At 46.7% G+C, this 13962-nt stretch overlaps 1 protein-coding gene across 1 annotated transcript in view; it reads left to right on the top strand.

The window, feature by feature from the left end:
* Window positions 1-13962, top strand: part of GALNT17 (polypeptide N-acetylgalactosaminyltransferase 17) — a 390020-nt gene that overhangs the window by 178103 nt on the left and 197955 nt on the right. Inside the window, exon 3 of the mRNA XM_081131890.1 lies at window positions 4936-5102. Within this exon, the coding sequence (XP_080988016.1) occupies window positions 4936-5102 (167 nt within the window). The remainder of the gene's footprint in view (window positions 1-4935; window positions 5103-13962) is intronic.

The following is a 13962-nucleotide window of genomic DNA, read 5'->3' as shown; positions in this document are numbered from 1 at the left end:
GTTCTGGAAGTGCGGGAGAGGGGGCACAGAGGCACATTCCAGATTTGCTCTCGTAGAGAAGGCACATTCAGAATTTATAAGGTAGACACTCAGAGACCTGGACTGTCCACTTTGAAGTGGATGTGATGTTGTATGGAGGTGATGATGGTGGTGAGGCCCTCATGGAAGGAGTCCTCGCCTCCACGTTTGCCTGCAGAGTGTGAGGAGTGGCTGTGACGGTGTCCCCCTACATCTGTCACAGTTATCAAGAGTTTTCTCTTTAGAGCGCAGCTGCTCTTGGGTGGCAAGGTGGTGTTTTCTCACTCAAACTACCTATTCCTCTTAGACCCCTGAATGTCCCTCTCCCTCATATCAGTCCATGTTGCCTTTTGGAGCCTGGTGAGAGAGGCCTGGCCCTGAGAGCACAGACACCATCAGCTGTAGAATTTTTATTCTTGGCTCTTTATGACCTAATGCCTGAGTTTGAAGTATTTTGAAAATGAAGATCAGCCTCGTAGGACTTTGCAGAGTTGGATGTGAGCCTGAGGTTCCAACACCAGGCTCTTTACTGCTCCATCTCTAAATAAACTTAGACAGATTTCTTCTAGAAGGCCCTGGGAGCAAAAATAAGGGGACCCCAGTGTCTCTGTGTGCTCAGAAGAGCTCTAATTGCCTGCCCCTCCCTCCGTCCTTAATCGTGCAAGTTTGATCCATTGATCCATCTTTCAAATCCAGCTCACAGCTCATCTTCCCTGCCCCTCTGGTCCCCCTCAGCTCATCCATCACAGCTGGTGGAGGTACAGCCGTCGGGCACTTAGCATTTACTGCATTGCATTACAAACGGCCTTGTTGGAGTCCTGGGTGTGTTTCAGCTGTCAAAACCCAGGACTCTCGGTTACTGACAGCAGGTTAGAGCTTGGGCAATGCTAGGTAATTGGTCCCTTCACTGGGGTGGGGCAGATGTTGGGCAGAAACTGAGGGGTATCGTTGCACAGGAGCCAGGCTGAAGTAAGCAGCCAAGAATACCCTGCAGATTGCCCTTACAGTGATGGGCCATGTGAGCCAAGTGATGCAGAGACACCAGGCAGGCCCTGGAAGGGGAGCCCTCACTTCAGATGGAACCTGAGGGATGGATGGCCAAGAATGGGACCAGGAACAGAACTGGAGCCTGAGTGCAAGCCTGGGTGCACCCCCCGAGAACTGCCCCCACTCAGCCATCCAGAGCACACACTGATACACTCTCCATATCCGGCCCCATAGGTCCTGGGGCTCTCTGACCTTCAGTTAAAAAGCTTATGATAACTCCCTGGGGGCAACACCCAAGGTGACACCCTGCCCAGATTCAGAGCCAGAATAGTAGGATCTTTGCCCACATTCCCACCAGCCTCATTAATCCTGGGTTTGGGGGCTGGCTTCTGCTCACCCACATCCCACTTGAAAGGAACTCTCCTGGTCGGTACTCTGTTGGCTCCCAGCAGGCCATAGGCATGGTGCAGCTGTCCACAGAGGGCTATCTCCTAGTCAGGGCTTTTAGGGCAGATATAAGGAAGCTGAGGCTCAAATAGACTGAACAAGTTAGCCAAGGTCCCCCACTAGGAAGAAGCTGGGCTAGAAATTGTGTGCTGGGTTGTTTGCTGCAGCTACCACACCTGGCCTTGGTCTGGCAGGAGCATTTGGAAGAGTCTGAACATCAGATGATGAAGTTCATATCTGGGCATTCTTGTTGCAGATTGCTGTGTGACTTAGGGCAAGCCATGTCACCTCTCTGTGCCCTAGTTTTCCCATCTGTGAAATGGGGATGATAATACTGGCTACTATGAGGATTAAATGAGACAGTACAGGACATGTGGGCTCCCAGCAGTTTCTGGCATGTAGGCTGCTGTGTGTGTTGGTTATCATATCTGTAAACTCCTGGGTCTCCTGGACCACACCGCATCTAATTATTTTTTATAATGGGGATGTTTGGGGTCATCTTTTTGTTTCCATGTTGGCTGACTGGGTCACAGTGTGTCTTGATACCTGTTATCTGAACCACATTGGGGTCATATCAGTCATTTCCTTAAAAGGGGATCATGGACAGGGGTCCACTTATGAGACTCGTGGCCCACTCTTTGGGCTTTGATTTCTTCTATGCTTGACCCTTGATCTTTCAGTTCAACTGTGATTCTCTCTGGTGGGTTCCCAGTGGTGTCAGGGCTTCTGGCTCTCTTCTCCTTACTGGTCATCAGTGAAGCAAGAGCGCAGGCACTTTCGGCATTGAATGAAGTCAATGCCAAGGGCTTTGGGGTGACTGGGAACGAGGGAGAGGAAACAGGGACCACCTGAGGGGAGTTACCGAGTTCAAGGAAGCATCTCAGGCATAGGGACAGCTGGACAGACAGTGAGATGGACAGATGTAAGGTGTCTAAGAGGCTTCACTTGGTTGGATGATTACCTGCTTTTTTTTCGCTGTTAGAACAGCTTCGCAAGAATCTGTTCCCCATGAGCCCTTTGAGGAGAAGAACCTGGTCCTGAATTTCTCCATAGCCCTGTCCTGCCTGGAGCAGTGACTGACGTTGATCCAGACCATCTTTGTTCAGACAAAGGACTGTTTAATGCTTACTGGCTAGTTATTGAAAGGAAATTTGTGATTCCTGGGACCCAGATCCAAGCCTGCTTTGCTAGAGGAAGTGCACACGCGCACACACACGTGCGCGCGCACACACACACACACACACACACACACCACTATAGACTTTGAGGTATTTTGTTGGGGAGGAGAGTCCTGGGTGGGCCCTGCAGGAAGGGTCTGGGTTGAGTGAAAGCTCTGGAATCCTGGCCAGTGGTGATGGGGAATGTACAGAAGGGAGCAGAGTAGCCAGAAGGAAGGATGGGGGGGCAACCAGGTGGACCGCGTCTTTCCACTAGTTGTTATATTGCATTTTCACAGGGCTCTCAAAGGCTGGTCTCACTTGATCCTTACGAGGACCTTAGCGAGGCACCCAGAGCTCGCTATGGTGGGGATTATTTTGATAGGAGATGAAGAAACACGAGCCATGTCCCAGGGTAGCATGTCCAGAGTCTGACAGAGCATTTCTCACTTCTGAAATTCCTGCACGATTTACTAAATGGCCACCTTGACTCACGAAGAGGCAAGGATCAGCCCTCTCCCATTCCACGGGGCTCCCATGTTTCCCATTTCAGCTGGTGGGGGGGCGCTGCCTGCTCTGGCCAGGAGACTTGCCTCACGACTCAGTCTTGATTGCAGCATGACCCCGTTGCCTGTGGGTGGAGAAGACGGTGCAGGTACAGTGCAAATTGGCCTTTTTGCTTCTTAATTTCAAAGGCCAGAAGCTGTTGAAAACAAAGGACCAAAGAAACCAGCCCCAGGAATGAATGCTCAGAGTAGGTGGGTGTGGAAGGCGTGAGTGCTCACGTGCACGGGCTGGTGAGTGATGGGCTGAGGAGGAGCAGCTGACAGCCCGCCAGCTCCTGATGGCTGCCAGCCCCCAGTCGAGGGGGCTCCGAGGGACCTTCCGGTGCCCTCCTCTCTTGGATCAGCTCACAGTAAATGAGATGATTCCCGCTGGCTGCCCAGGAGCCTGTCAATATCCATTCTAATCTCCCTGGCAGCCCCAGAAGTGAATTTACAGCCATGTGGTAAAAATGAGGCTGCATGATCAATGGATCTCTGGACGGTCTCTTCCAGGAGACACAAATGTATATTGCAACAAAACTTTATTTTCTTCAGAAAATTGCCTGCATGATTAATATGGCCCTACACAGGCCAAGCTGTTCAGCATAAAAAACAGCCGTATTTCCTGCCCCTTCAGCGTCGCTTGGCTAACTCCATTCCTTCCTCCTTTTGCCTTTGTTTTGGTCCCTCGCACTCTGCTCTGCAGGGGGAAGGGGAACTCGTGTTAACACGGGAGCTCCGGATTCCAGCCCGCTTTGTTTCCCCTGGGTATTTCCAGTGGGGCTCAGACTAAGCATGAAACCGAGTTCCCAGTGTGGTGTGGGGATGCTCCTGGGCCTGAGCCACGCAGAGCACGTTCTTTGGGCCTTCTGCCATCTCTGGCTCTGCCTCTGATCCAGCCTCGGTAAAAAGGGTTCTCCCCTTTCACTCCTGTCTTCAGAGAGGGGGGAATTGCTGGGTCTTAAGAGGGAGGACCTGTTGGGCAGGTGGTGCTATTTCCTGCCCCCAGGGAGGTCCTAGGAATACTGGTGAGAAGAGCTGGGGTATGTCAGAAGCACACTCCTACCCAGGCAGAAGACCCGCTTCCTTGAGGATTATTTGCATGGGAGTGTTATGTCTCCCAGACTCCATGAGAGCAGGGTTCTCCGCGGTAGATGTCTTAGCTTGGGTTCCCCCAGAAACAGACCCTGAGACAGAGTTGAATGAATTAGCTTATTTGGGAGGTGGAAAGGGGACTGGGGAAGTAGGACTGGGAAGGGAAGGCATCCCCCATAAGGGGTGTCATGCAGATTGTTACTGTGGGTAACAAGAGCTTCATCCCAGGGGGACCCTGGGAGCCAGTATAAAACCCAGTCAACCCGCTCAAGGGCTGAGGGAGTCGGGGTGTTTGTGCGTCAACCCCAGCACACTCTGCATAGATGGCGTCAAAGCAGGCACGCTCCAGACAAGCAAGTGCAGGGCTCTGGAGTGGGCAGGTGGGCAGGTGGCCACTGACAGGACCGGGGGTACATGTGGGCAGCAGCCTGTGATATAGTAGATGTGTGCCCAAGATGGATGCTTCCCGATCATATGGGGTGGTAAATTTGGGAGAGGCAGGGCTGGATCCCTTAACACTCTCCTCTTTAGTTTTACTCTTAGTTCTTTACCGAGAGAGGCTTAGAGGGAACCAGTGGTTCATGCTGGGCAGACGTGTACAAGGATTCGGCTGACACCCTCACCGTGTGCAGCCACAGCCCTGTGTCTTCCTCCTTCCTGACGGCTCCCCCCGCTCTCCTCCCCAGGTGTAAGGAGCTGAAGTACTCCAAGGAGCTGCCCCAGATATCCATCATTTTCATCTTTGTGAACGAGGCCCTGTCGGTGATCCTGCGGTCGGTCCACAGTGCTGTCAACCACACGCCGACACACCTGCTGAAGGAAATCATCCTGGTGGATGACAACAGTGACGAAGGTATGGGGGTGGCCAACTGATGGGTTTCTTAGAGAGGGACATGCAAATTCACAGTATCAACAGGGGGAAATGCCACTTCCCTCCAGCGTGATCCCAAGTGTCCTTGTCCCCTACTCCTGGGGCGTATCTGGGGAATGTGAGATGTTTTGGAGGAAGATGTCTAGGCCAACACTGGTTCATTAGTCCATGAGTCGTCTAGGGCTCTGAGAATAAACAACTGGTGATGTATCTAGACATTTTAATTTTCCTTCTTTCTGTTACTGAAGGAGATGACATCGAAGGGCTGAATTCCTCCGCACCCCCCACCCCCAGCCCCATCTCTGTGGTTCTTTCCTAGGAGGCAGAAGAGCAAGGGAAATTCTGTCCTGTGATGGCAGCTCTCATCCTACCTCGGAATTCCCCTCTGGGCCCCTGGGCCCACAGTGACCATAGATGGAAATGAGCAGTGTTTTGGGGCCTTTTGAAGTTGAGCTCTGTGAGGAATGATGGTTCAATTTTAAAATACAAAGCAAGCAAATCCAGGATGGCAGTAGCAAAAACTCCTTTGAGGTCCTTGGAGATGAAGGCCTGGTGTTGAGGTGGGAAGGGGGTTGGTGTGGCTAATTGTTCCTTTGTGTTGGCTCGTAGCCTGCAGAAGCCGCTGTGCTCACTGCGGAGAGACACCCCCATACCTGATGACATAAAAGAAAGCCAGCCAGGATGCATGCGTAAGGCCATGGACGCTTATCTTCTGAGCAACTGCAGGATTAGGGACAGACTGAACCCCTTGCTCTCAGCGTACTGGGTATAGAAGGATCACCTTGTGTGCTCCTGGTTAGGAGACGCAGGAGGTGGCAGGACGAGCTACAGGCCCTGTTTGAAACCTGGTTATCTATGGGAACTCCAGGATGATCCTATCATGTTTCATTGCCTGAGAGCTGATGTCCCCCTGCCCCTCCAAACCTGCCTTACAGTTCCAGATGGAGGGCCTGAGTGTGCCTGGATTTAGCAACGTGCCCCTGAGGGCACTGTCCTCTCCAGGGCCTCGGGATTCGGAGGGCAGATGGGTCATTTGCTAAAGTTTTCACATCCCTATATTTCTCCCTTGACCTCTGGCCATTTCATTATCTATAGATTCTTCTAAAACTGACACTGAGAGTCTTCTTGTGAGAAGGAGGTTTTCAGTTCCCTGAGTCCTCTAAGTCATCTGGCAAAGTCTCTGCCTGGCTGGCCCACTGTGCCCCTCTGCAGCATCTCTATGCTCCCATGGCAGACCTCTTGCTTCTGCAGTCCTTTTAGACCCCTGCAGGGAGTCCCTGCTACTATCCAGCCCCCTCACTTGCTGGCTAAGTCCCACTCCTTCCCCAGGTTTCCCGTGCCTGTCACATCCTCACAGCTGACATCCTGCGGCTCTGCTCAGTGCTGCCCCAGCACCCTGTACCCTGCCGGAGCCTGTGACACTGCCCATGACTTGCACCTCCTTACTCCAGGCTCGGGGCGGGACTTTGTCCCACAGGGCCCAGCTGGTAGCTGACCCATTGGGAAAGGGGCTAGAGACAGAGTGGCCGTAGGTGCCACACAGAAGAGCTGGCAAACCCAGAGAAGAGAGGAAATTGCAAATGGACTGGACTGGGGTGAGGACTGCTGGTGGGGCTCCCTCTCCCACAGAAGTCTCCCAGAGCCCAGCCAGAGAGGAGGGAATGGAAGGTCAAGCCAGTCTCAAGCAGAACGCACACTCAGTGAGAGCAGGCGTCACCAATAGCTGCCTTAGCTTGGGCTCCCCCGGAACAGATCCTGAGAAAGAGTTGAGTGCATTAGCTTATTTGCGAGGTGGAGAGGGGTGTGGGAAGTAGGACTGGGATGAGAAGGCACCCTTCAAAGGGGGTGTCATATAGATTACTACTGTGGGTGGCAGGAGCTTCATCCCAGGGGGACCCTGGGAGCCGGTGTAAAACCCAGCCCTCAGAGTCAACCTGCTCCAGAGCTGAGGGAGCCAGGGTGTTTGTATACCTTTAACATCACACGCTTTCACAGGGGAACCTTCTGGAGCCCCGCCCTGGAGGAAGTTCAGCTTCCAGAGGTCCACATGGGGCCGAGGGATTTGCATTTCTTACAAACTCCTGGGTGATTCCCCTGGTGCAGGGACCACACTTTGAGAACTACTGAGTTAAGTACCATTTCAGTGGTTCGCACTTCAGGTTAAATGAAGGTATTCAGAGGGTGAGAAAAAGCAGGAAGAGGTATTTGGTCTATCGTAACCATAAAGTTAATTCCCATTCATCTTTCCCTGCGCCCCCAAATACCTAGGGTACCCGGAGTGGACTATATTAATGCCATTTCTCTCTTTTCTTTCTCTGGCTCTAGCCTCTATATTTTCTCTTTAATGGGAAGAGAAATTTAACATTTTTTTTTTCTTTATTGAGGTTTTCCTTGTGACTAGTATTGTTGAGTTTTGTAAATGTTCTATGTACACTTGAAAAGATCCCCACACTGTAATCATGGAATTGAATTCCTGCCAGACATCAATTATATGTATTTAGATAGACAACGAATTTGTCTTCTTAACTCTTTTTGATAATAGTGTTTTAACATCACCTCTACAATGACTGTTCCTTCCCATGTTTTTAATAATGTTTGATTTCTGTATCTTGTCAGTTTCTTTGGCAACAGAGATTTGTATCTGCCTCGCTTCATTGTTAATGGTGGTTGTTACTATTATGTAATGTTCCCTTTATCTATAAAAATACCTTTTTTGCATTTACTTTGTCTAGCATTAATATTTTTTTATCTCTGCTTACCTTCTGCTTTGAGTTTGATTAAAACATTTTTTCCCAGCCTTGCCATGTTTCTGATCTTAAAAGTAATGCATGCTCTTTGTAGGAAAATTTGAACATATCCAAAAGCTCATATAATTGGAAAAAAACAAATACTGCAGAAATAGCCAGTGGCAACTGCTCATGTGCCCATATTCTCACCATCTTTGTAGTGCACATTTTATATAGTTATGATCCTATAGTAAAAAGAAGCTAATGTTCTCGTTTCCCTTGAACTGTGAAGCACCACATTTCCCTTTATATTAAAAAGGCTCTGGGAACGTCATTTTAATGAGGGTAGAATGGTCTATTCTCAGGCTGGTCAAGGCTGGCACAGGTGGGGACAATAGCCCCCCACTTCCATATGTCATCACATCCATTCGAGATAAAGGCCTTTTTTGGGAAGAGGAAGGAGGGGGAGGAGGAGGGGATGCAGTCGTTGGCTGGGGAATGTGTGACTAAAGCCAGGTGACCGGATGCGGATCTGTGTGGACAAGTGAGACAGGATTTTTCCCTTACTCATTTGTGTGTTTTTTTTAAGTAATTTGTTTTGTTAAGCTTGAATATTGACATTCAAGTAAGCTCAAGTAAGTGCAATTCTTTGCACGCTTGTACTTTAAACTGAAATCACTCAGGCAAAAGTTGTCCGCGATCCCTGCTCAGCAAACCTAGTGGGCTCTCCCTGCTCGGGGAGCGGCCCCCTCGGCCCTGCGGCAGCTTCCTCCCTGGCGTCCTTCTCTTCCCTGGGCCCTGGCGCCGCTCTGTGCTGATTCTCTAACCTTCCTCCTCCTCAGCTGTCTGCTCCCACCCGGGTCTCACCACTCACGATTCTCACCATCCATCGCGACGCTGGGTGGCTCCTCCACCGTGTATGTTCTGATGATCCTTGGATCCATCCCTGCTGCCCAGGGCAGCTCAGCCTCTCCTCCGAGTCCCAGACCTGTGTCCTGTGTCGCCCAGGTGGCTGCTCAGGGCCCCTCTGAAACCACATGCTCAGTGGGTCCAGTGACTGACTGACCATTTTCCTCTGTCTTGGAAAACTGTTTCTTCTCATTTCTTTCCTGTTCCAGTGAAGAGCTTCATCTTCTTCTCAGTTATCTCAACATCGAAGACCAGAAGCCTTTTCATGCTTTTCTCCCTCTCTTTCCCAGGAGCATCCAGCTAGTTACTCTTGAGTGTGGTCCTACTTGGCCATATCCCAAGATGCTGGGTTTTTATTCAGGCCCTCAGCATTTTTTGCCTTAAAATTTGTTTGAGGGGTTAAGGGTACACAGAATTATATTGATTATAATTATTGACACGCCCCATAGCTTTTGTTTGTTTTCTCTTATTTTAATAAAGATATAATTCACATAACATAAAATACACCATTATAAAGTTCAGTGGCTTTCAGTACATTCACATTGTTTTGCAACTATCGCCACGAATTCCAGAATATTTTCCCAAAAGAAACCCTGAATCTTTTAGCAGTCTCTCCCAATTGCTTGGGCAACCATTAAAGTACTTTCTGTCTCTATGAATTGGCCTCTTCTGGACTTTTGATATAAACGAAATCTACAATATGTGGCCTTTTGAGTCTGGCTTCTTTCACTTAACATAATGTCTTCTGCATTCATCCATGTTGTAGCACATATGAGTACTTCATTCTTTTTTATGGCTAAATAATATTTTGTTGTATGGATATGGCCCATCTTATTTATCTACTCATCAGTTGATGAATGTTTGGGTTGTTCTCAATTGTTGGCTATTTGGAATAATACTGCTATGAATATTCTTCTATGCATTTTTATGTGGACATGTTTTTAATTTTCTTGGGTATGTACCTGGGCATGGAATTGCTGGGACATATGCTAATTCTATGGTTAATTTTTTGAGAAACCATCAGATTGTTTTCCACAACCAGACTGTTCTTCACACCGGAACCATTTTACATTCCCACCAGTAATGTATGAGAGTTCCAATTTCTCCACATTCTCACCAACATTTACTTTCCCTCTTCTTTTAGTCATGCCAACCTAGTAGGTGGTATCTTCTGGATTTGTTTACCTAATAACTAATTCTTTTGAGTGTCTTTTTATGTGCTTATTTGCCATTAGTTTATCTTATTTGGAGAAATGTTTATGCAAATCCTTTGCCCATTTCAAAAATGGGTTGTCTTTTTATTTTCGAGTTGTAATTGCTCTTTATATATTCTGGGTCTGCACTCTTATAAAATATATTCTGTGGGTTTTTTTTGCAAATATATCTGTGAATATTTTCTTCCGTTCTGTGGGTTGTCTTTTCATTTTTTTTAAAAAATACACCTTTATTGATTTCAGAGAGAGGAAGGGAGAGGGAGAGAGAGAGAGAGAGAGAGAGAGAGAAACATCAATGATGAGAGTGTCACTGGTCAGCTGCCTCCTGCAAGACCCCGACTGGGAATTGAGCCCACAACCCGGGCATGTGCCCTGACCGGGAATCGAACCTGGATCTCCTGGATCCTAGGCCGACGCTCAGCCCCTGAGCCATGCCCGGCCGGGCTCTTTTCACTTTCTTAATAGTGTCCTTTGATGCAAAATGTTTTTAATTTTAATGAAGTCCCTTTTGTCTACTTTTCTATTGTATGCTTGAGGTCACAAAGATTTACACCTATGTTTTCTTCTAAGAGTTTTTTTGTTTTAGCCCTTACATGTAGGTCTTTATTGATTATAAGCTAATGTTTATATGTGCTTTGAGTTAGGGGTCCAAATTCACTTTTTTCATAAGGATATTTAGCTGTCCCATTTCCATTTGTTGAAAAGATTATTCTTTCCCCATTGAATGGTCAAGGCACCTAATCAAAAATCAACTTACTGCAAAGGTGAGAAGGGTTTATTTCTGGACTCTAATTCTTATTTCATTGATCTATGTGTCTATCCTTGTGCCAGTACCACAAGTCTTGATAACTGTTCCCTTTTGGTAAGTTTAATATTAGGAGGCATGAGTCTTCTGACCTTGTTCTTCTTTTTCAAAATTGTCTTGTCTATCTGGGTCCTGTGTGTTGCATATGAAATTTAGGACCAGCTTTTCCATTTCTGCAAAAAGGCAGTTGTAATTTTGTTAAGGATTGCATCAAATCTAAAGGTCAACTTAAGGAGTATTGTCAAAGTAACAGTATTAATGCTTCTATTTAGGTCTTCTTTAATCTATTTTGACAATGTTTTATAATATTCAATATACAAATCTTGCACTTCTTTGGTTAAATTTATTATTAAATATTGTATTATATTTGGTGCTATTTTAAGTGGATTGTTTTCTTAATTTTATTTTTGGACTGTTCATTGCTGATGGATAGAAATGCAACTGAGTTTTGTACATTGATCTTATATCCTTCTATGTTTCTAAACTTGTTTATTAGCTCTAATAGTTTTGTATGTATGTGTGCATTCTTTAGAGCTTTCTATATATATCATTTCATCTTCAAATAGTGATAATTTTACTTTCCAATCTAGATGCCTTTTCTTTCTTTTTTTTTAACATTTTGCTCAGTTTTCCTGGCTTCTTTATATTTTTGACCTATGTGCTTTCCTAAGAGTTTACAAAAGCCTCTTCTGGAAAAGGCAGCTAAGTCATGAGGGAGCTCAGGGAAGCACAGGGCTTATTCCAGTGGGGGCATCTGGCAGGGCTATTGTGTGAACCTAGTACTGGATATAAAGCAAAAATCTGGACAGGTGAAATGGCTGCTCTGTGATTTCTTCCTCTGACTTCCAGGAGGAGGCCAAAGCAGATCATATCTGAGGGATTAAATGAATGCCCTCAACTGGTCCAGGCAGCAGGCATGTAGAGAGGGCTCGAACTTAACCTGTGTTCAGAACATCCAATTACAGGGGAGAATGGGGACAATCTGTCCTCATTCAGACATCATTTCTTTCATCAGAATAGCAAAGATGACAAAGATTCAGTGTTGGGGAGGAAACAGAGGAAAAGACACTTCCATATACTTTTTGTGGGTCAGTACCATGTATCTGGAGAACAAATCATCAGTTCATATTAAAAGTTCTTGTCTCATTCAGACTGCTTGTCCTTAGCCTAAAGTGAGGTAACTTTGCAGGAGAGATCATAATTACAACCCCCAACGTGCCTGCCTTAAGGTACACTGCTCTGCTGTGGACATGTGGCTGCAGTGCCTGTGCGCCCTTGTCACCTTGGGTCTCCCTTCGCTGCACTCTTGGGCAGCTCCCTCCCTCCCCTCCTGTGCCGGACTCCATGCCTTTCTCTTGCTTGATTTACATGCTTATTTGGTGAAACACACAACCGGAAGTTGCTTTAGAAAGACTATGAGGAAGATAAAAATCTTTTGAGATCATCCATCGAAGAAAACTTTATGTTAATCTATGTGAATGGTGGCCTGGTTGAGTTAGGTATCACCTTCTTTCAGCATTTTGGTGGTTTTGTCTTTCAGTGTTTTTTTAAAAAGAACCAGTGGCACCCTGGCCCGTGTGGCTCAATGGGTTGGGCATCGTCTTCTGCACCAAAAGGTGGCAGACTTGATTCCTGGTCAGGGCACATGCCCAGGTTGCGGGCTGATCCCCTGTAGGAGGTGGGCAGGCGGCAGCGGATCAATGTTCGCTCTCACATCGATGTCTCTCTCTCTCCCTCTCCCTCCCTCTCTCTTTGAAAATCAATAAAAACTATCTTTAAAAAGTGAAGAACCAATGGCATTCAAACTCCCTATCCTTTGCATGGTTGAGTTTCCCCCCCCCTCCTTTCTTGAAGCCTGTGAAGTCTTCATTTTGTCCCCCGAGTTTTGGAGCTCACAGTGATGAGCCCTGGGTGGATCAATTATCATCCATTGGGCTGGCTGTTTAATGGCTTCAATCTGGATGCTAATGTCTATCCGTTTTTGGAAAACTTGGCATATTTAATTGATAATTCCTCACCATTTTTCTCTATTCTCTCTTTCAGTATCTCCCATTTTTCTATTACTAAACCTCTTAGGCTGAACCCCTAACTTTCTTCTCTCTTCTCTGCTATTGTATCAGTTGCTCTGCTCTGTTTGCTGTCTTCAATTTTACCTTTCTTCCCTTCTATTCAGTATTTTCTTATTTCTGCTATCATGAGTTTACTTCCAAGTGCTCATTTTTATTCTCTGAAAGTTCTTTTTTATAGCATCTTGTTCTTATTTAATGGAAGCAATATATTTTCTTATCCCTTGGATGATATTAATAATGTTTTATTTTGTTTTTTTTCTTCCTGCACAGTCTGTTCCCACAGTTGTTTTTTACTTTTTGTTGTTTAGTGTCTGTCTCCATGTTGGACGCTTTCCTTGGATGGCCAGTGAACCTGTGGTCTGTTCCTGATTACCTCTTAGAAGGTGGTTAGAGTCCTGGCCGGTGTTGCTCAGTGGTTAGAACGTTGTCCTGTGGACAGAAAGGTCTTGGGTTCTATTCCAGTCAAGGGCACATACCTGGGTTGCAGGTTCATTCCCTGGCCCGGTTGGGATGGTGTGCGGGAGGAAACCAATTGATGTGTCTCTCTCTCACATCGATGTTTCTCTCTTTCCCCCTCCCTCCCTGCCTTCCACTCTCTAAAAAATCAATGGAAAAAAATACCTTCTAGTAAGGATTAACAACAACAACAAAAAAGGTGATTAAATAGCCCTAGGGGCTGGGTGGGCAGAAATGGAGAGTTGTTGGTTAGTGGGTATAGTTTGCGAAGATGAAAATTTCTGAAGTTGGATGGCGGTGATGGTTGCACAACAAATGTGAATGTACTTAATGCCACCAAACTGGACACTTAAAAATAATTAAACTGGAAAATTAACATTGTATTTTTCATACTCTCTCTGTGTCTGGGAACTTGGGTTGGACTTCCCGGTTTGGACAGCACAGGGGTCTGACACATCTGTCACTATGGTTACCCTGTGCATCTCTTTCCAGCTTTCCCAGTGTTGTGGTTGGTGTCTCTTCTGTTTTCCCCGACCTGGAAGGTTATGGGTTGGATTTATTTTTTAAATCCTTTTATTGTATAGTTTTCAGTGGCTTATGAGTAGAGGGTGATGCCTAATTAATGAATTAAATTCATTATCTTATCCTGAAAGTTCCATATTT

Source organism: Miniopterus schreibersii (assembly GCF_964146895.1).
Source record: "Miniopterus schreibersii genome assembly, chromosome: 3".
NCBI classification, from domain to species: Eukaryota; Metazoa; Chordata; class Mammalia; order Chiroptera; family Miniopteridae; genus Miniopterus; species Miniopterus schreibersii.
Note: the sequence above shows the minus strand (reverse complement) of the source record. Positions and strands in the feature narration are given on the sequence as shown.